The following is a 23,432-nucleotide window of genomic DNA, read 5'->3' as shown; positions in this document are numbered from 1 at the left end:
AAGTTGTCATAATTACTGTGTAAGTCTATGGAAGGGTGTTAGAACCGTGACCCTCCTAGGTTTTGTATTGAAGTCAGAGGAGGACGGAAGCAGCTGTCCTCCGGCTACACCATTGTGCTACCCTACAGAGTGCGGTTGAGGCTACAGTAGACCTTCTTTGCAAAATAGTGTGTTTTAATCAATTGCTTGGTGACGTGATTTTATTTAGTATAGTTTTTTTCTAAAAAGGATAACTTTTTAAATGTTTTACTATTCACATTTTTATGAAATTCACTGAGGAGAATTGTCCTTCCTCCTCTGAGGATCCTCCACTGCCGTGAAGGGATGGACACTAGTTCCCCTCAAATAACTCCTGCATCTCTTTGTTTTGGTGCAATGTCATTTCATAATCCACAACCACCAAATTCTACTTGGTAGGTCACCATCAAATTATTTCTGATAACAAAAAGTGTCATCAGGTTGCTGTCATGCAGTAGCCTACCTTATGCACTTGGAAAGACTTGATGACTGTTTTCCATTGTGTAAACTGTGGCATATGTGCTGTGTCTTCTATCTTGTTTCCAGTGGATTCATTCCTTTGTTGATAACACTCTGTGACAATAGATAACAACTGCAAGCTGCTATCCCCATGCTGTTTTGCACAACCATGTGGTTCAGTCACAATTAAAGGAAGTAAGCAGAGAGGCAGGGTTGGCGTCATGCAGTATACTCTCTGTTTGTTTTGATTGGTTTCCAGGGCTATAAGAGCAGAGTGAATGGCCTACTGGAATGAGGAGGCCTGTGCACACAAATATGTACAAACTGTCCAATGCTTGCGACTGAGTGGCATCAGTGGGTACAGCACAACAACATGCCATATTGCAACATGAGAAAGTTCTTCCAGAACGTGCCAAAAGTTCAAGAATGTCTCATTGACCATTGCCCAAACAAAACACCACGTGAGTGCTACGAAAGCTAGAACGTTTGTTGATTATTTTAACTGTTGAGTAGGTCGTATCTCACCTATAATGTAATTCCATTAGTGGGTGATTGCGATGAGCTTTCATTCCACATGTCCCCGGAACCAATGATTCTGGTGGCCTGAGACACCACAAGGCTACAGAGCAGGGATGCATCAGCTAAACACAGGAAGTCAGCTGGCCAGAAAGACAGCTGCAGAGGAAGTGAGTGTGCTTTAAAAGTAAAGTCTTCCCCTTCCCATTACCTGTTACTCTATGAGCTGTGTGGCAACAGCTGAGGACAACACACACTGTTGATGTCACTGACACAGTCAATGCCCTATCACTAATAGACAGTACCATCTTTGTTTCTGTCTAGCTTTTCCCCTGCTTTGATCCACGGCAGGTTAATTATGTTTGGCCGTGGAATTGTACTCTATGTTGAAAGTAGCTCAGATGCTATTTGTTGGCTTTCACCTCAAAAGTGTAGGGCCATTAAGCCACAATCTGTCTCTCTCAATCCTGCTATTTTATCATCAGAGCGGTCAGTCCTCTTGTATGATGCGTAGACAGGTTTGGGAACCAAATTGCATCAAAGCATTACCCAAGAGGATATTAGTGGGTGACGGTATAGTTACTTCACTGTAACATTTCAGATTATCTCAGTATGACTCAACATCAACTCAGATTAACGTGTCTTTAAGATACACATTCTCAAAAGATATTGTGACGCAAATGACAAAGAAGCAGCATACACACAATTTTCTGCCCTAATGTTGGTTGTCTCGTTCTGTGTGGTTGGTCACTGAGCCAGCTCAGGGGTAGGGAATGCATCAGGTCAATTAAGTCCTGCTAGTTGGCAAGGGTTTCCTGCAATCACACACCAAGACCCGTTGGTAAGTGTTATCTGTAATTACACATCTGCTCATCCACCCCTGAGATTTATATAATCACTGTGGCAAGAGCGACACATAGTAAGGAAAGAGAGTCTAGCTAGCGCAGCTTGTAACAGTCATTTCAGAGTGTAAGGGTCATGGAGTAAAGGCTCAGCCATGCCTAGGCAGATGTATTGATTGTGAGTAGGAATGGGAGTGTGTACATCCCAAATGGCACCCCATTCCCTACCTAGTGCACTACATTGGACCAAAGCCCTATTTTGGGCATGGTCAAAAGTAGTGCACTACATATGGAATAGGATGCCATTTGTGACGCACACATTGATTCGCAACAACTTTGTATCCTTCTGAGTTATTTTCTTCCTGGACACATAGCGGATTCCTTCTTAGTTCTGCAGGCAATGAGTGAGTGGCGTGGGCATCTATTAAAGCCTTGAGAGCTGTAGATATGATTCTACCAAGATACTGTATTTCTGGATTTGGGGTGATAGTACTTCAGGTGTCAGGAAGGCAGTAGCAAATAATAGTGATGCTAACTTAGCCATTCGCTATGCTAGCTGTGATTCTACTGGGACAGCTGGGAGCACATATTCCCCTGCAGGTGGCTGTGGCTGAGGCAGGATAATGGTGATCTCATTAGGGTGGAAATATGAGGGAGAGAGGAACAACAGGAACAAACACTGGCCAATGGGGCTTCCTTCCTTTCTTTCAGTCTTCCACTCTGTTTTCTTCTCTCTTCTTCCCCTCCTCTGTGATCTGCTGGGGGGGGGGGGGTCCCCAGCCCTGGGGAAAGGAGCATGGAGAAATATTTCCAGATTAAATGTATTCATCTCACTCATGTTTACCCATGTGGAATGAGATACAGCAGCAGATTTCTGCACTGCACAATATGTCTTTGGAACACTTGGAATTCCTGGAAGGGCCTACTTTAGAAAGCCCTTGAAGAAGTATCTGCCACAATGAAAGTCTCGGTTGTTTCAACTTCTGGTTAAAAAATCAGCGTGAATCTAGTAAAAAAAAGCACCAACACATTCAATAGATCTCATCCTTTACCAGAGTGGGACTGCTGTACGATGACCCTCAATCATCCATTTAAGTATTGAACATTCCTGTGACAAATATTTGTCTTGATGAGTAATGAACATGGTTGCAGGGCCAGTGAGAGACACTTAACATACGTACACTGACCTATCCAAGCATCCCCTTTCTTCACATTGGTAAAAGACCCACGCAAAGTCAATACACATTAGGGTTAGTCTTGTTCTGGCACTAGTGGGAAGAAGTTTGCTTATTAAAGAGGCAAATGGAAGCAGTCTGGTTTTAATGCGTAGCAGTGGAAGATATTGTAAGCAGGTGTGTGTGTGTGTGTGTGTGTGTGTGTGTGTGTGTGTGTGTGTGTGTGTGTGTGTGTGTGTGTGTGTGTGTGTGTGTGTGTGTGTGTGCTTGTGTGTTTTCAGTGTGTCCTGCCTTGGGCTGGGAAAGAGGGTGGCTGATGAGGCCAAAAGCTATGTACTGGAGAAGCCTGCCTTCAATTCAGCAAATTACTGTAAGTTTGCTCGACTTCAACTTCCAGTTAACTGTTAGAGTCACTGTCATGTTTGTTGAGGCTTTGCGTGCATCTTTTCACTTGTGAATATGACATTTTATCCGTTTTACTCTCTGAACATTTCTTATCTTCCATTTCTAGGTAGTCACATTACTTCACATAAGAACCACTTGAGGTGATTCTGCTAGCTAGATGACAATCAATTCTGCCTGCATTAGCAAGAAAGGAAATTCACTTGCAAACTCTTCAAATGGATGGCATCATGGAGAAGAGAATTGGGATTCATATTCATATTTCCAGCACAGTGTTTCTCATTCAGGAGAGATATATTTGAAATTAAAGCTCTCCTCTCCTCCGCTGCTATCTGTCAAACCTTTATTTGATAGTCATGAGCATGCATATCATAACAGTTCCAGCAACCATGTCTGCTTTGAAGCAGAGCCTTGAGAAACTCTTGCAGACAAATAATGAGTACATTTTGAGTTTTCTTTCCATTGGGAGGGTTATGGCACTTGCCCTATGTAGATGAAATCAAATCAAATTAATTTATATAGCCCTTCTTACATCAGCTGAGTGCTGTACAGAAACCCAGCCTAAAACCTCAAACAGCAAGCAATGCAGGTGTAGAAGCACGGTGGCTAGGAAAAACTCCCTAGAAAGGCCAAAACCTAGGAAGAAACCTAGAGAGGAACCAGGCTATGAGGGGTGGCCAGTCCTCTTCTGGCTGTGCCAGGTGGATATTATAACAGAACATGGCCAAGATGTTCAAATGTTCATAAATGACCAGCATGGTCAAATAATAATAATCACAGTAGTTGTCGAGGGTGCAACAGGTCAGCATCTCAGGAGTAAATGTCAGTTGGCTTTTCATAGCCGATCATTGAGACTATCTCTACTGCTCCTGCTGTCTCTAGAGAGTTGAAAACAGCAGGTCTGGGGCAGGTAGCACATCCGGTGAACAGGTTGGGGTTCCATAGCCGCAGGCAGAACAGTTGAAACTGGAGCAGAAGCACAGCCACGTGGACTGGGGACAGCAAAGAGTCATCATGCCAGTTAGTCCTGAGGCATGGTCCTAGGGCTCAGGTCCTCCGTGAGAGAGAAAGAAAGAGAGAAAGAGAGAGAGCATACTTAAATTCACACAGCACACCAGATATAACAGACTAACCCTAGCCCCCCGACACATAAACTACTGCAGCATAAATACTGGAGGCTGAGACAGGAGGGGTCAGGAGTCACTGTGGCCCCATCCGATGATACCCCCGGACAGGACCAAACAGGCAGGATATAACCACACGCACTTTGCCAAAGCACAGCCCCCACACCACTAGAGGAATATCTCCAAACACCAACTTACCATCCTGAGACAAGGACGAGTACAGCCCACAAAGACCTCCGCCACGGCACAACCCAAGGGGGGGGCGCCAACCCAGACAGGAAGACCATGTCAGTGACTCAACCCACTCAAGTGACGCACCCCTCCTAGGGACGGCATGGAAGAGCACCAGAGGCAGAGAATCCCAGTGGAGAGAGGGGAACCGGCCAGGTTGTAATTGGCAACTATACAGTACATACTCTGCTTACATCTACAGTACAGCATACTGTTTTTTTTTTGCATGGTGTAGATATAAACTGCTGTTATGTCTAACTTCCTGTGTCACTCAGTGAAGTTGCCTATGGCTTCATCGTCAGTACCATGGGCTGTCCCTTGGGACCGGACAGTGAGTTCATTCACATCACTGTCTGCTGCTTGCTCTGGAAGACTCATTAGCGCTGATTAAAGCCTAATTAGGAAAAGATGCCTGCTGTTTATTTGTCCACAAGACTGTGAGCCATACAGTGATGTAACTCAGTTTCCACTTGATGATTGATTATCATTAATAATGTTACGCCCACTTCAAACTTGTAATTTGGGTGAACTATCCTTTTAAGACATATCCGCAGTTAATGATCAAGATCCTTTTTACGATAAAGAGCTGTAAAAAAAAATACCATTCTTTGAACTTGCATGCCAGGTAAGAACAATCCAGGTAAGCCCACAGACAAACTGACTGAATATACCAAGGGACTTATAGCTAAAACTACCCTCGAGATCTCACTCAAAGTTATTTCTCATGTACAAAATCCAGTGAAGCAAATAACATACAACCTGGGACTAATCACATCCCTTGCATCTTCATTCTTATTCTCATTCCATCTTTTGCTTCGCTATTATTACCTTCCGTCTACTGCAGTGGCCTATATATAGCCTGCTCTGGAGTGGTCTCCTCCACGGAGAAGTATATACTGTATGTCCCTGGTAATGAGTCCTACTCCTTCTGGTCTGTGTACTGGATACTGAAATACACTAATGGAGCTACGGGAAGAGGTCATCTTCATCCTGCCCACTCATAAACAAAGAAAATTTGTAAATTAGGAATAAATGCCCCATAACAACAATTTATACTAGAATGGCTGTAGACTCATTAAGTATGCGTTTTGTGACCTTTAGCTTAATGCCCACTCTCCATCAGTGTGGCATCATAAAGCATGTCAGAGGGTTTATAATATCTAATATCCCTTTTTCACCAGCTCATCTCTGCTGTCAGAGTGAGGTCAGGCATCAGTGAACTACTGCAGGACTTTGTGTGTGTGTGTGCGTGCGTGCGTGCGTGCGTGTGTGTATGTTGACCTCCATTGGTCCCCATCTGCATGCTCCTTTATCTATCCCAGTGGTTCCCAACCTTTTTTGGTGCTGTGCCACCAATTTAATTTTGCTCTGACCGGAGTACCCCTGAAGTACCCACTCATGTGCATTTTACCAGTAGGCTTATGGTCTCATGGGTCTTCTCAAGTACCCCCTTTGAATTGGTAAAGTATCCCCAGGGGTCCTAGTACCCCTGGTTGGGAACCATTGATCTATCCTATCAGAGAATGTGGCCCGGCGAAACTGAGGTTTGATCTTTCCTGTGGCCCTCCTCTCCCTCCTTTTTCTCACCATTGTTTCTGAGCCGTTTAAAATGACCTTCTGCTTTCCTGTGCCAACAGCTATTTCTGATTAACTGTGCAGAGGGGAGGCTTTTCCCATGTGGTTATCTGGTCATGAGCCATGCACTCTCTCCTGAAGATAAGGCAGGGTCTATTAAAATAGACTCTCATTAAAGGGCCTGGGTGCTGGTTGGCGGTTGCTGGTTTTTCTACTTGCTATCAACATGGGGATCATTCAAGACACACTTCTGGGTTTGAGATGAAACAAGACATTTGGCATAAGGAGAGTAGGAAAATATAATAGCCCTTACCCCTTTATATTGTAGGCCTACTTCCTCTGGGATTGCAATACCACGGATCCATTTTATGTGCCTTCAATATTGAGTTGGATAATCTGGATATACAGTGCATTCGGAAAGTATTCAGACCTCTTTGTCTTTTTCCACATCTTGTTACGTTACAGCCTTATTCTAAAACTGATTCAATCGTTTTTTCCCCTCATCAATCTACACACAATACCCCATAATGACAAAGCAAAAACAGGTTTTAATAAATGTTTTCAACTGTATTCAAAACAAAAAACTGAAATATCACGTTTACTTAAGTAAATCCAGGCTGCATCACATCCGGTCGTGATTGGGAGTCCCATAGGGCGGCGCACAATTGGCCCAGCGTCGTCCATGTTTGGCCGGGGTAGGCCGTCATTGTAAATAAGAATTTGTTTTTAACTGACTTGCCTAGGTAAATAAAGGTTAAAGACAATTTATGTATTTTTTTAAGTATTCAGACCCTTTAGTCAGTACTTTGTTGAAGCACCTTTGGCAGCGATTAAAGCCTTGAATCGCTACAAGCTTGACACACCTGTATTTGGAGAGTTTCTCCCATTCTTCTCTGCAGATCCTCTCAAGCTCTGTCAGGTTGGATGGGGAGCGTTGTTAAACAGCTATTTTCAGGTCTCTCCAGAGATGCTTGACCGTGTTCAAATCCAGGCTCTGGCTGGGCCACTTTGCGCTGTTCATCTTTCCCTCAATCGTGACTAGTTTCCCAGTCCCTTCTGCTGAAAAACATCCCCACAGCATGATGCTGCCACCTCCATGCTTCACTGTAGAAATGGTGCCAGGTTTCCTTCAGATGTGACACTTTGCATTCAGGCCAAAGAGTTCAATCCTGGTTTCATGAGACAAGAGAATCTTGTTTTTCATGGTCTGAAAGTCTTCAGGTGCCTTTTGGCAAACTTCAAGCGGGCTTTCATGTGCCTTTTACATTGGCTTACATCTGGCCACTCTACCATAATGGCCTGATTGGTAGACTGATGCAGAGATGGTAGTCCTTCTGGAAGGTTCTCTCAACTCCACAGAAGAACTCTAGACCTCTATCAGAGTGACCATCGGGTTCTTGGTCACCTCCCTGACCACGGCCCTTCTCCCCTGATTGCTCAGTTTGGCCAGGCGGCCAGCTCTAGGAAGAGTCTTGGTGGTTCCAAACTTCTTCCATTTAAGAATGATGGAGGCCACTGTGTTCTTGGGGGCTTCCAATGCTGCAGAAATGTTTTGGCATCCTTCCACAGATCTGTGTCTCGACACAATCCTGTCTCGGAGCTCTGCAGACAATTACTTCGACCTCATTGCTTGTTTTTTTCTCTGACATACACTGTCAACAGTGGGACCTTATATAGACAGGTGTGTGCCTTTTTAAATCATGTCCAATCAATTGAATTTACCACAGGTGGCCTTCAATCAAGTCATAGAAACATCTCAAGGATGATCAATGGAAACCGGATGCACCTGAGCTCAATTTCGTGTTACATAGCAAAGGTTCTGAATACTTATGTAATAAGGTATTTCTGTTGTTTTTTTATTCTAAAAAAATGTTTTTGCTTAGTCATTATGGGGGTATTGCTAAGAAAAAAACATTTATTTAATCCATTTTAGAATAAGGCTGTAACATAACAAAATGTGGAAAAAGTCAAGGGGTCTGTATACTTTCCGAAGGCACTGTGCACACTGTGTGAATCTGATTCCTACGTTTTTTTTAGCTGTCCATCCCCACACTTCTCTTTTGTAAGTGTTTGTCTTTCTTATAGTAATTTACGGATGCAGTAATGAATGAACAATAATCCAATCCCACATGTATTACGGGATATAGGTTAAACCATTTGACCTGCATGCATTTCTCTGGCATTCATTCCAGTCATAAATGATAGACTTTAGATCACACTTCTGTGAAGGGTTAATAAAAGGGGAGGGTTTAATGTACAAACCAGAATCCCTTCATTATATTACATCATCCGCAAAATTTGTTTAGGAGCAAGGCAAATCTTCAATCATTAACTGTTTTTCTAATTTACTTTCTCAAATGTGGTTTGGATGGGATTCGAAGTTATGCTGCAAGGAATATTAAAGGTGAAAAATAGTATTTAATCCTATCTCAATCCGAAACTGACAGGCCACGGTCGTCTGCGGCAGCGAATAGCCTAAGGTTTCAGGGCTCGACTCGCTCTTTCTTCAAGCAAAGCGGTTTTGCGATCGGGAAAGCCCTTATAGCTGCGCTGCATCAGATAGGCTATAACCAGACTACATCAGGCACCATATTTTGCAGCTGGGGAGTAAAGCCTATTGTACGAGTAAGTATGTCATTAACTTTGGCTTTTGTAGTTTTGTAGTTTATGCGTTTGTTCTTTAGTTCGTTACAAATCGTATTGTCTGTTTCAAAACTAGATATTTGATTGCAATAATAGGATAAGGAAGAAAGTATTTAATTATGGAAGTGGTTCCATGGATACAAATGAAGCTGCTCACGGTATACATATTATGGCGCACAAAGTAATTACACAATCAACACAAATCCTCTGATAGCCTATAGCACACATTAGATGGTATAATTCAAATAGATCATTATCAATATAAGTATATTCTTAAAAGTCAGAATACAGTGGTGAAAACGCCAATAGCCACATCCACAATCCACTGTCTCAAACATTTGTCGCTGTTGTGTATATTATGGTTAGAAGAGGTAAATAAATGTCGATGCAGATGCGCATAATTTCCCCACCTCTCCACAGATGATGCACCAGCACCTGTTGAACCCTGAAATGCAGATGGACAAAGGAAAACAGGATTATGTCCTCGGTGATGCCCAGTTTCCTTGCGTGGCATCATCCACCCACCGTGTTGCTGCAAGGGAAATGCCTTTCTTTTATATTTCCCTCTGATCAAATGAAAATAAATGAGACCAGAGGAGATAGCATACGTGACAATCCAGAGTTTTATTTTTTATTTTTTTTCACCTTTATTTAACCAGGTACGCCAGTTGAGAACACATTCTCATTTACAACTGTGACCTGGCCCAAGATAAAGCAAAACAGTGCGACACAAACAACAACACTGAGTTACACATGGGATAAACAAACGTGCAGTCAATAACACAGTAGAAAAGCAAAAAATAGGCCGTAGTGGCGAAATAATTACAATTTCGCAAAATAAACACTGGAGTGATAGATGTGCAGAAGATGGATTGTATTGCCTGTAGTGGGCCTAGCCCAAGGGACTGGAAGAGATCATTAAGAGGTGATTGCCATCAAACCTATTGACTCTTATATTGCCTCTTATTTCAATATACTGGACTTGTCTGATTTAACTAGAATATTATAAAAAAAAATACATAGATCAGAAACCCGTGCGTTCTGATAATGGATAACAGTGACCAGTGCATCCCAGACTTGTGCCTACACAGTGTTGATGCTGATACACCACCTGCCTGTCACGAGAAAGAGCAGGTGGACAAAATGGCTTTGCTGATGCAGGACTTCGTTGGAAATATACCCGAGATAACAGATCCAGACGAGAATCAAAACTTTGGGTACCAGTGTATTACGGAGACTAATAGACCACTTGTTGAAATGGACAATGGAGTGATGGGTCTTGGCTTTTATAATGGTAGCCAACCAAGGAATGGCTCAGGAAATGCAAATTATGATCAAAAGCATATGTCATTAACACATTGCAATACCCCACAGCTCAACAAAGATCAGCCCTGTTCAATAGAGCGCGATGCGGTAGAGGATAATTGCCGCGCACAGGCTGACGTGGCGCACAGCCTGGGATATTCCCTCTGCTGCCTGGATGACGAAACGCAAGCACAGAGCACCCCTCTCGTGTGTGAAGTCAGCGGAGGAGCTGTGAAATATCACTGTCTGATTGATAAAGCGAGTTCCCAGGTGGAGCATAAGGAGGGGAGCTCTGCGTCTGTCACCTATTGTATCGCTACAGAAGCGCTGACAATACATCAGCGCGGACAGACAGGCAGTGCGGGACAGAATGCTGTGTGGGGAGAAAGCGACCTAGACATTACACAGGGGAACTCAGCACTGCAGTCGAGGCAGGAAGGATGTGGATATGGAAACGGATTCTTTGCTTCTAAAGAGGAGACGGATTTAGTGATTGAAGTGTCTGGAAAGAAACTTGGAGCGCATAAAGCCGTTTTGGCAGAGAAAAGTGACTATTTCAAGGCGCGGCAGTCCCGAGACGTATTGCGAGTGAAGGGGGTGAGTTTTAAGACTTTGACCATTTTGGTGGATTACATTTACTCATGCCGAATGGAGGTTAGTAAGGATAATATTGTAGAGGTCATCACCGGAGCTAAAATATTACAAATCCCCTGCGCGGTTCAAGCTGCTCTCGATACAATGTCGGAGCAGATTACCGCCGAGAACTGCTATGATATTTTGACAATAGCCAAAAAGCAACGTCTCAGCGAGTTGAAGGAGAAAGCCTACAAGTACATGAGTGACAATTTCTTGCAAATACTGCGGGATCCCGGTGTCTATGGGCGTTTGACCGGAGGGGAGAGAGAACTAATTATCACCAGGAGAATGGAGGGAAAGAGGGCGTTGATGGTGGCTGAAATCAACGAGGTGTATGACGGCGTCGGGAGCAGACCTACAAGTCGTGAGAACAGTCGCCCTCAGAGCCCTCTATCCATAGTGTCCCTGAATGAGAATCGTGTGATCTACTATTACAACAAGGATACAAAGGACTGGAAAGTGCTGACGAAGATGCCGGATGAAATCAATACAAAGGGCTCTGGGATATGCACCATGTACAATTACCTATTCGTGGCAGGTGGAATCAAAAGGCGGGACGACAAAGGCAAAGTCTCGGACAAGGTGTTCTGCTACAACCCACTCACTGACAGCTGGAGCGAAATTCGACCGCTCACCGAGGGTCGGTCTCAGCTCAAACTGGTGGCCATGGACGGCTACCTGTTTGCAATCGGAGGGGAATGTCTCTTTACGGTGGAGAAATATGACCCTCGCCTGGATAGATGGCGCCCAGTGGCGCCACTACCAAAAGGGGCTTTTGCTATTGCGCACGAGGCAACAACCTGCAATGGAGAGATGTTCGTGTCCGGAGGCTCTCTATTTTATCGTCTGCTAAGATATGACACTAAAAGAGACGACTGGGAGGAATGCCCGTTCAACAACAGCAGGAAGAAATCCACCGACATGGTGGCATTCAAAAACTTCATCTACAGGTTTGATGTCAACCGTGACTACGGTGTCAACGTGTTCAAATACAACACCGTGGTAAAGATATGGCACAACAGTGCGTCCCTGGAGCAGACCAACCCCTTGCCCTTTCGCTGTGCTGTCATTGGCAACACCATTTACTGTGTGAACAAGTCCCAAACATTGCAGTTTGTTGTGGAAGAGGAGAATGAACAGTTTTTGCCTGAGGCACTGACACTCAAATCACCTGTTGAGGCAAAAGGTGCCCTTGTTCCATTTGTCCTGGCTCTTCCCAAGACAGCCTGAGACAAATGCACAATAATGCCCTCTTCGGAGACTCACTAAAAGTGGCCTCAGAATTGTCATATGAGGACAAAATATGTTGTGTTTGATAAAATACCCACAGTGCACACCACATCATTTCAACATGGATAATTGGGTAATATTTAGTTGAGAAGTTGATAAATGAGATTACAACCCATATTCACCCACTCAAAAAGACAGTCAAAAGTGAGTTGAATTTCCAATGTGTTATCACTTACTATGCTTTCAACCATCTTAAAGCACAACCAAATTCCAATGGAAAAACTATGTCTGATTTTTGGTTTCGTTGCCCTCCAAATGGCTATCACTGCGCTTTGAACCATTTAAAAACGTTGCAAAGATCAAATGGGAACGCAATATCAGATATTTTGTTTATTTATACAACAGATTAATGTATTATCACTGTGCTTCATTCTAACAGCAGAACAAAAGTTGGATTGCAGTTGAAATTACATTATAAATTCACACTGCTGTTGTGCAAGTGATCAATGCCGTTCGATATTATGCACAGATTATTATAGCAATTGTGAAGCTCTCCGCAGACCTGCAACAACCGACAGTATGCATGCTATCTTGACCATGCACGGTCTATATAATTAAATAAGAATACATTTATAGTTACAATAGCCTCAAATGTGGCCATGGATGAGTTACCCGTTTTAAGATGGAATGTTACATTGGTTTGTAAAATAGCCTTAACTTTAGGCTATTTACTGTATTTCAAAAGTAATATTGAACTGTGTTTGGTTGACAACACATCCAAATATCAACATTTAAAGGATATTTATCTACTGCTTGGATAGTTCCATCCGAGCCACTGTCATAATCCTATTCTTCCATTTCAATTTTGGGTTTAGTTGAAGATGTGAATCCAACATGTCATTTGTTTTCCTGTCAACAAGTTAATAGGCTATTTTTTGTAGTTCAAAGGTGATATTGATTTGTATTTGGTTGTCAACGCAACCAAATATCAACATTTGAAGGAGATGAATCTTCTGCTTGGTTAGTTCCATCAGTGCCACTGACTTAGTCTGGCTTTATCCCAGTTTGTCAACCAATTAATAATTGATATGTTGGATTCACGTCTCCATCACAACCAAAAATCTAAGTTAAAGAGTAGGACTGCATCAAATCAAACTTTAAATGCACTTTTAAAAGAGAAGTTTGATTAGATTTAGTCCTATTCTTTAACTTAGATTTATGGTTCCGCCCAGCCTATATATTTTTTCTGATAGCAGATATTATACTGATCAGTTCATTTGTATATTTATAATTAGTAGGATAATCTGTTTTAACAAACCTTTATTATATTTGTACTTATGTATTGTATATCGTTTGTTTGTGGTGTGGTTTTCATATAAACCCTTGGGCTTCCAACCACACCTGCACACACACCGGTTTTTATTTTTTATTTGTTTTCATCTGTATATTTGTCTATTACTTGTTTTCTTTTGTGCAAATAAATAAATAAAATAACGTTATAATGTTGAATATCTGACATTGCTGAAAGGTACAAATTGAACACATTTTATACAAGGTATGTCTATGTTTAAATTTGGTTACCATAATGACATAATCTTGTGGTTTTAAATTCCATCCTCAAAACAACAGTCGGTGACTTTTTTTAAATCCAATGTATTTTCCACATACAGTGCCTTCAGAAGTATTTACACCCCAGAGTTATTACACATTTTGTTGTGTTAAAGCCTGCATTTAAAAGTTACACTCAGATTTTGTTTTGCCACTGGCCTGCACACAATACCCCATAATGTCAAAGTGGAATTACTTTTTTACTAATTAATTCAAAATGAAAAGCTGAAATGTGTTGTGTCAGTAAGTATTCAGCTCCTTTGTTACGGCAAGCCTAAATTGGTTCAGAAGTAAAAATGTACTTAACAAGACTCATAATAAGTTGCGTAGACTAACTGTTGGCAATAACAGTTTACCGTGATTTTTGAATGACTACTTCATCTTTATACCCCATACAGTTATCTGTAAGATCCCTCAGCCGGGCAGGGAATTTCAAATACACATATTCAACCACAAAGGCCAGGCAAGTTTTCCAATGCCTCACAGGCCACCAATGCCTCAAAGGCCACCAATACCTCTTACAAATACAAGTAGTGATGAAGTCAATCTCTTCTCCCCTTTGAGCCAAGAGAGATTGACATGCATATTATTAATGTTAGCTCTCTGTGCACATCCAAGGGCCGGCCGTGCTGCCCTGTTCTGAGCGAATTACAATTTTCCTCAGTCCCTTTTTGTGGCACTTAACCACACGACTGGGCAGTATTCCATGTGCGACATAACAAGGCCCTGTAGGACCTGCCTTATTGATAGTGCTGTTAAGAAGGTAGAGCAGTGCTTTATTATGGACAGACTTCTGTTGTATCAATATGTTTTGACTATGACAGTGTACAATCCAGGGTTTCTCCAAGCAGTTTAGTCACCTCAACTTGCTCAATTTCCACATTATTTATTACAATATTTAATTTAGGGTTTAGTGAATGATTTGTCCCAAATACAATCGTTTTAGAAATATTTAGGACTAACTTATTCCATGCCACCCACACTGAAACTAACTGCAGCTCTTTGTTAAGGGTTGCAAACATTTCAGTTGTTGTAGTAGCTGACGTGTAATAGGGTTGAGTCATCCGCATACATAGACACACTGGCTTTACTCAAAGTCAGTGGCATGTCGTTAGTAAAGATTGAAAAAAGGGGCCTACAAACTACCCAGGGGAATTCCTGATTCTACCTGGATTATGTTGGAGAGGCTTCCATTAAAGAACACCGTCTGCGTTCTGTTAGACAGGTAACTCTTTATCCATAATATAGCAGGGGGTGTAAAGCCAAAACACATACATTTTTCCAGTAGCGGACTATGATTGGTTATGTCAAAAGCCGCACTGAAGTCTATTTTTTCCAAAAGTTTAGTAAGGGTTGGTAACAGGCTGATTGGTCCGTTTTTTTGAGCGAGTAAAGGGGGCTTTACTATTCTTCTGTGGCGGAATTACTTTTGCTTCCCTCCAGGCCTGGGAGCACACACTTTCTAGTAGGTTTAAATTGAAAATATGGCAAATAGGAGTGACAATATCATCTGCTATTATCCTCAGTAATTTTTCATCCAAGTTGTCAGACTCCGGTGGCTTGTCATTGTTGATAGACAACAATACTTTTTTCACCTCTTTCACACTCACGTTACGAAATTCAAAATTACAATACTTGTCTTTCATAATTTGGTCAGATATTTTTGGGATGTAACTAAGCAGGTCAGTTAAGAACAAATGGTTATTTACAATGACGGCCTACCCCAATATATACTTGGATGTGGAGTGTCAGCGTTTGTTGCTGGAATGTCATGCCTAAATAATCTTGCCAATTAAAAAATCTTTATAGTTGGCAATATCAGTCGGTTTTGTGATGAATGAGCCATCTGATGCAATAAACGATTGAGCTGAGTTTGCCTTGTTTCACAAAATGTCATTTAAGGTGCTCCAAAGTTTTTTACTATTATTCTTTATGTCATTTATCTTTGTTTGATAGCGTAGTTTCATCTTTTTATTCAGTTTCATCACATGATTTCTCAATTTGTAATACGTTTGCCTATCAGTTGTGCAGCCAGACTTATTTGCTATTCCTTCTGCCTCATCCCTCTCAACCATACAATTCTTAAATTCCTCATCAATCCATGGAGATTTAACCGTTTTTATAGTCATTTTCTTAATGCGTGCATGCGTATTACTAACTGGAATAAGCAATTTCATAAATGTGTCAAGTGCAGCGTCTGTTTGCTCCTAATTACACACCACGGACCAGCAAATATTCTTTACATCAACAACATAGGAATCACTACGAAACTCACTGTATGACCTCTTATACACTATATTAGGCCCAGGCCTTTGGAACTGTTGGGGTAGGTTCCTTGTCAATCATTGGCTTATTGGAAGCAATTGCAGACAGAAGTTGACAAAGGAAACACAGCATGCATGTTTCAGAGTAAGTTCTACAAAATAAAAAAGGTCAAAGTTGCTTTAATATGCTTGCAGTCAACCCCTAGTGATGTAACTGCCTACGTCAACACCTTCTACTCATGAGACCAAGCCCATGCATATACAGTTATACAAACTTGCAGGAGAGAACAGTAGTCCAGTGTTTTCTAAGGGCTCAGAAGTAATTTTCCATTCCCGTGTGGTTTACAGTGGTATGTCTGACTTGTCTCTTTACTCCATTGGAAGGGTTCTGTGTCTATGTGTCTCTTTTAGCCTTGAGGCTCTTTCTCACAGACACCCTGTTTTGACTGCAATAGCTCACACATCTCTCAGACCGTTTCTTATAAGCGGCAGAGACTAGAAACTGAGACTAGAAACTGTGGAACAGTATTACACATTATAATGCTTATATTGCTAATCTGTGGTCCAGGACCCAATAAATGTAGTGGGGGAGGGTCTTATAGCCCTTCCCCTTCTATTAATACAACATAAGCATAATCAATTATTATAATACATCAATCATTTGGTGCAGCCCCTATCATGACCCCAAAGTGAACGCCATCATTCCCCCCTTTGAGACTAATTAGTCTCACAGCTTCATTCAGAATATTCTCCTCTGAAATCAAACAGATTTGGCAGATCCCCTGGATCCATTTGATCCCAGGGATGGCCTGCTAAAGGGAGAAACAACTCCTTAGGTTCCTGGAATGCTGGTGGGGTGGGGTGTGTTTGTCTATATTCCCATCCCTCCTGAGTCCTGGGAAGAACCTCCCGAGTTGGATAAACAATGGGACTAAGAGAAGCCAGAAATGCACCAGCCTCAACTTCAGCACGATTTGAATCAGCTTCCACCAACACCATCACTCCAGCATGTTCAAGAGCAGTTACAGTCATTTTCTTACAAATATAAACAGTAGGCAAATCACCAAACCTCCTACAAGTAAAGGAGTAAACAATGAAAACAAAGTTAACATAACTTTCCCCGTTACATTTACAAGTGTAGCATTAAATCAGTCACCAATTTGGTTCAAAGACAGATTTTTCAGATTTTGAAAAAGTTTTAATAAGATCAGCAATCTTATCAATTATCGCAGTCATATTCTCAGAGGAGTCAGGGAGGAGCATAACACAATTGTCAGGATCAACAATACCTAGTACGTTACAGTGTCCTCCTTCCTTCCCCAAAAGATCATCTAAAGCCAACTGTTGGCTAAATCCTCCGATCGTTAAATTCATATGGGCCTGTAAAGAGTAGGTTCAAATGTTTACCCACTTTCCCAGGACAGCCACAGGCTATGACTGACATACCAAAAATCTCACTCGGGTGTAGGACATGACCATAGGCTTCCTGATTGTCTGGAATGGGTCGTCTGGCGAGCTTCAGCTCCCCAGAGTTGGTTTGACCTGTCTCATTGAAAAGGTCGGTAACTTGAATTCTTAACATGTACATTTATTTTCTCCCCAAATAACAACATCCCCCCAATCCAGGAGGTAAAGTTGACCCATATATACACGACAAGCTCAAGTATCTCCCATATCTTCCTTCCCATTATAACAAAGACACAGGGCAGGAGGTGACTTCGGGTTTAGGGAGGTCAGTATGGGATTGATGCTCAAGCTTCCATTTCCTAACAATTATATCCACAGGTGCCTGCTGGGATAATTACAACGTACAGAGTGGGTAGTTCTTACCGTGAAGACTGACTCACCTCTCCTGAGGTGGACAAGGAGAGCCATGGAAAGGATGATGGGGAAAACAAGCCACCACACCCGGTGTTGTCTCTGTTTCCTAGTTATAGAACCTGAGTGTGAGTGTGAAATGATGTCTCCTTCTGCTCTTTCTTCATCTTTCTTTCCGGCCTTTTGGTCTGGGTCCTCTGCTTCTGTCCTTTGGCTCGAACCTTCTTCCCCGTCAGATGTTCTCGGGGCCCTGCTCTCCCTCGCTCCAGTCGCTCATCCATGGCTTCCACTGGGAGGTGCTCTCAGTGGGAGAGATGATGCCAGACAGACCTCTTCGCCACTCACAGGGCTGTTGGTGTCACAATGGTTACCTGGAACGGACCCATCCATCATGGTTCGTTCCATTTTCGTTTGTGGACTCTGAGTTTCACCCAGTGTCCAACATTTATGGGAAGCTCGTCAGGGTCTTCACCTGGGGGAACCTCGTTTGCTTTCTTGTGGGATGAGTGGAGAGATCTGACAATAGAGGTTAGTTCTTTCATGTACTCAATGTGATCACACTGTGCCTCAGTTATGTCTATCTGTCGGTCAGTCATAGGTCGAACACCTGGTGTGTTCATGGGTCGTCATGTTAACATCTCATAAGGTGTACACCCCATACCTTTGTTAAGACTGCTGCGCATTTCCATGAGGACAAGGGGAAAGCATTCCACCCAGCTAATTTTTGTGGAATGGCAGGCTTTTGCAAGCCCCCCTTTGATCGTTTGAATAGCCATCTCTGTAACCCCGTTACTCCGTGAGTGATAGATGGACACAAACTTCTGGTCAACACCCATCATTTTGGCCACATGGGAAACCACATCTCCTATGAGATGGGTGCCGTTGTCTGCAGACAAAACCTCAGGCACTCCGAACCGGAGTATAATTTCCCTGACTAGCAATTTTGCAACTGTTCGCGCATCGCAGTTGGTGGTGGGAAATGCTTCCACCTACCTGGTGAACCTGCCAATTATCACCAGGCAGCATCTCTTGCTTTCTTTTCGCTCTAACATGTCTATGAAATCCATAGCAAGGTGGACTAAAATATAATTTTGGAGTGGGGAACTTCCCTGGTTGCACTGGAGTTCCCTTGTCTATGTTATATAACAAACACGTCGCGCAACGGTAAATAAACTGATTCAAATTTGGGCAAAACCATTGGGCCGAAATCTTCTCTACCATATGCCCCCTTGACGAGTGACTCACTCCATGAGCCTATCAGCAAACAGTAGAGATCATGGTTCACGGTAAACAGGGCATGCCAGAAAAAATGTAGCCATAAACTAGACCTAGGACAGAGAGCACACCCTCTCTCCCTCCACACTTGGTGATTGAGCCTGCTGCCGTTTCTCAAGATCAGTAGTTTCAGATGACACAAACGACTAAAAATAGAATGCATGTGTGTGACAACAGGAAGCAGCCAATTTGGCCGCCTTATCAGCTATGCTGTTACCAATACTAGCATAATCACTCCTGTGTGCCTCAATCTTAACAATAGCCAATTTGTTAGGTTATCACATAGCTTCAATCAACTGTTCAACATAAGGTCTGTTTTTAATAGGTGTGCCTGCTCTCCTAACCCCACACCAGGACAAACAAACCCCAATAGCATATGCTGAGTCTGAGTAGACAGTAAGGGCCTTCCATTCCCCCAATTCACAAGCTGTTTTCAGAGCTAATAATTATAATTGTTGTGCTAATAAATGTTCTGGTAGGGGCTGTATAACCTCAATATCACCTTCCACATCTACAGGCGTGGCCAAAAGTTTTGAGAATGACACAAATATTAATTTTCACAAAGTCTGCTGCCTCAGTTTGTATGATGGCAATTTGCATATACTCCAGAATGTCATGAAGAGTGATCAGATGAATTGCAATTAATTGCAAAGTCCTTCTTTGCCATGCAAATGAACTGAATCGCCCAAAAACATTTCCACTGCATTTCAGCCCTGCCACAAAAGGACCAGCTGACATCATATCAGTGATTCTCTCATTAACACAGGTGTGAGTGTTGACGAGGACAAGGCTGGAGATCACTCTGTCATGCTGATTGAGTTTGAATAACAGATTGGAAGCTTCAAAAGGAGAGTGGTGCTTGGAATCATTATTCTTCCTCTGTCAACCATGAAGAAGGCTTCAGGGCGCCCAAGAAATCCCAGCAAGTGCCAGGACCGTCTCCTAAAGTTGATTCAGATGCGGGATCGGGGCAACACCAGCACAGAGTTTGCTCAGGAATGGCAGCAGGCAGGTGTGAGTGCATTTGCACGCACAGTGAGGCGAAGACTTTGAGGATGGCCTGGTGTCAAGAAGGGCAGCAAAGAAGCCACTTCTCTCCAGGAAAAAATCAGTGACAGACTGATATTCTGCAGAAGGTACAGGGATTGGACTGCTAAGGACTGGGGTAAAGTCATTTTCTCTGATGAATCCCCTTTCCGATAGTTAGGGGCAACCGGAAAAAAGCTTGTCCGGAGAAGACAAGGTGAGTGCTACCATCAGTCCTGTGTCATGCCAACAGTAAAGCATCCTGAGACCATTCATGTGTGTGGTTGCTTCTCAGCCAAGGGAGTCGGCTCACTCACAATTTTACCTAAGAATTTTACCTAAGAATAAAGAATGGTACCAACACATCCTCTGAGAGCAACTTCTCCCAACCATCCAGGAACAGTTTGGTGATGAACAATGCCTTTTCCAGCATGATGGAGCGCTTTGCCATAAGGCAAAAGTGATAACTAAGTGGCTTGGGGATCAAAACATCGATATTTCAGTTCCATGGCCAGGAAACTCCCCAGACCTTCATCCCATTGAGAACTTGTGGTCAATCCTCAAGAGACGGGTGGACAAACAAAAACCCACAAATTCTGACAAAGTCCAAGCATTGCTTATGCAAGAATGGGCTGCCATCAGTAAGGATGTGGCCCAGAAGTTAATTGACAGCATGCCAGGGCAGATTGCAGAGGTCTTGAAAAAGAAGGGTCAGCCTCCTGGGTGGCGCAGTGGTTAAGGGCCACCAGAGACTCTGGGTTCGCGCCCAGGCTCTGTCACAACCGGCCGCGACCGGGACGTCTGTGGGGCGATGCACAATTGGCCTAGCGTCGTCCGTGTTAGGGAGGGTTTGGCCGGTAGGGATATCCTTGTCTCATCGCGCACCAGCGACTCCTGTGGCGGGCCGGGCACAGTGCACGCTAACCAAGGTCGCGGGATGCATGGTGTTTCCTCCGACACATTGGTGCGGCTGGCTTCCAGGTTGGATGCGCGCTGTGTTAAGAAGCAGTGCGGCTTGGCTGGGTTGTGTATCGGAGGACGCATGACTTTCGACCTTCGTCTCTCCCGAGCCCGTACGGGAGTTGTAGCGATGAGACAAGATAGTGGCTACTAACAATTGGATACCACGAAATTGGGGGTAAAAAAAAGAGAGAAAAAAAAGAAAAAAAAGAAGGGTCAACACCGCAAATATTGACACTTTGCATCAACTTCATGTAATTGTCAATAAAAGCCTTTGACACTTATGAAATGCTTGTAATTATACTTCAGTATTCCATAGTAACATCTGACAAAAGTATCTAAAGACACTGAAACAGCAAACTACATGTTGATGATTTCATTCCTGTGCTGTTTGTAACTACACTGGTAGGTTGACTGATAACCTGATGTTCGGGCTGTGCTCGGTGGTCGTCGTCACCGTCCTACTAGCCACTACCGATCCCGTTTTCGTTTGTCTGTTGGTTTTGTCTTATTAGTTTCACCTGCGTGTATTTTAGTTTAATTAGCGTCCTTATATATAGTAGGTTGTCCCGCCCTTGATTTGTGCGGGATTGTTTTTTGTTATCCTGTTATATGGTGGTTTTCATATGTTTTATTCTCCGGACTATTTTGGTCCTGTGTTTTGGGCTGGATATTTTATTCGCCCTGTGTGTTGGCGTTACCGTCGTTTGTGCGCCGGAGAATAAACTGACAAATTACTGAAACCTGCTCTCTGCGCCTGATTCCACCCACCTTAGTAATTTGTGACACCTGAACCAGGTTGCAGGCACTGGTTACAGTTTGAAGCTTTTTCTTGAGGGGACAGCTTGATATTTAAATCACCCAGAAAATATACCTCTCTGTTGATATCACATACATTATCAAGCATTTCACACATGCTATCCGGATACTGACTGTTAGTACTTTGTGGTCCATACAAGAATAGACTTTAGGTGTCAGGATTTGGCCAGGGTTGTTCCGGGTTTTGGTCACTAGATGCCCCCATTGTGCTTTTTGACCTTATGTTTTTTCCCTTGATTCCCATTATTATTTGCACCTGTGCCTCGTTTCCCCTGATTTGATTTAAACCCTTTGTTTCCCTCAGTTCTGTGCTCTGTGTTTGTATGTTAGCACCCAGCCCTAGTGTTCTGTGTGCTCTTGTCGATTCCGGTGGACGCTCTTGTGGAATTCTGTTTTTTGTTTTTGTTTTTGAGTATCTTTTGAGGCTTTTTTGTGCTATACCTACCACCTTGTGGATTTGCCTTTTTGTATTGAAGGACTTCTCTTTTTTACTTTATTAAATACACCGTCTTAAGTACTGCTGTGTCTGCCTCATCTTCTGGGTTCTGCTGACTATTCGTGGCTCAGTTGGTTAAGTGACTGTTTCTCACTCCGGAGACCCAGGTTTGTAACCGGGTCCTGACAGAAACACAGAGCCAATAATGAACCCAGAGGCAGCCAGTTCCCAGGACCTTGTTGCCATGCTGTCCCACCACCAGGAGACTGTCCAACGCCACGAAGCCGCCCTGGTTCAGCAAGAGGCCTTAATGGCTAGACATTCTCATCTTCTGTCGGAGATGCTGACTTCCATTAAGCAGATATCTGATCGACTTACCCCGGCAACAGTTCCCGTTCCAGTACCTCAGATTCACGTACCCATAGCAATTAACCCCCTGGCTGAACCTCGTCTTCCACCTCCCCAACGGTTCTCAGGTGATCCAAGTGCTTGTAAAGGGTTTCTCACCCAATGTTCTCTCTCCTTTGAGCTGCAACCCTCGTCGTTTCCCACCAACCGGTCTAAGATCGCATATATCATCACCCTGCTGTCGGAAAAAGCCCTGGCCTGGGCTACTGCTGTGTGGGATGCCCATAGTTCCTGCTGTGCCAGCTACTCTGCCTTTGCTGAGGAATTTAAACGAGTGTTTCAAGGCCCAAGCAGTGGTTCTGACTCAGTCAAACAGCTCCTGACTCTCCACCAAGGTTGGCGCAGCGTGACGGACTATGCCATCCAGTTCCGCACGGTGGCAGCAGCGAGTGGCTGGAACAACGAGGCGCTCACGGTGTGCTTTCTGAAAGGCCTTTCCGACACTATCCAAGATGAACTGGCCACTCGGGAACCACCGGACAATCTCTAGTCCCTGATCAAGTTGGCCTCACGCATTGACCAGCGTCTGAGAGAGAGAGAACTCAACCGTAGACCTCTAGCCCCTATCAGTCCCAGCTCCGAGTCCCCACCTTTATCCTCGCTGGCTCCACCGGAACCCATGCAGATTGGACGCATCTCCCAGGCTGAGAGAGACCGCCGGA

General features: G+C 43.4%; 1 protein-coding gene and 1 long non-coding RNA gene across 2 annotated transcripts; both read left to right on the top strand.

Annotated features, from left to right (window-relative positions):
• The first annotated feature begins 1,721 nt into the window (after window positions 1-1,721).
• Window positions 1,722-4,533, top strand: LOC135505536 (uncharacterized). The gene is made up of 3 exons (XR_010450281.1): window positions 1,722-1,834; window positions 3,292-3,380; window positions 3,522-4,533. It is a non-coding gene; the product is annotated as an uncharacterized LOC135505536 (long non-coding RNA).
• A 4,071-nt stretch (window positions 4,534-8,604) lies between these two features.
• On the top strand, window positions 8,605-13,665 carry LOC135505780 (kelch repeat and BTB domain-containing protein 11-like). Its single transcript, XM_064924914.1, has 2 exons — window positions 8,605-8,967; window positions 9,406-13,665. The coding sequence occupies exon 2, from the start codon at window positions 10,033-10,035 to the stop codon at window positions 12,154-12,156; it is 2,124 nt and encodes a 707-aa protein (XP_064780986.1). The 5' UTR covers window positions 8,605-8,967; window positions 9,406-10,032; the 3' UTR covers window positions 12,157-13,665.
• Window positions 13,666-23,432: the final 9,767 nt, after the last annotated feature.

This window comes from Oncorhynchus masou, chromosome 19, assembly GCF_036934945.1.
Source record: "Oncorhynchus masou masou isolate Uvic2021 chromosome 19, UVic_Omas_1.1, whole genome shotgun sequence".
In the NCBI taxonomy this organism is placed as follows: Eukaryota; Metazoa; Chordata; class Actinopteri; order Salmoniformes; family Salmonidae; genus Oncorhynchus; species Oncorhynchus masou.
The sequence above is the reverse complement of the archived record's forward strand: the minus strand, read 5'-3'. Positions and strand labels throughout refer to the sequence as shown.

Bases quoted from the DNA above. Each gene is read 5' to 3' on its own strand.
- LOC135505780 (XM_064924914.1), top strand. From the start codon at position 10,033: ATGGATAACAGTGACCAGTGCATCCCAGACTTGTGCCTACACAGTGTT.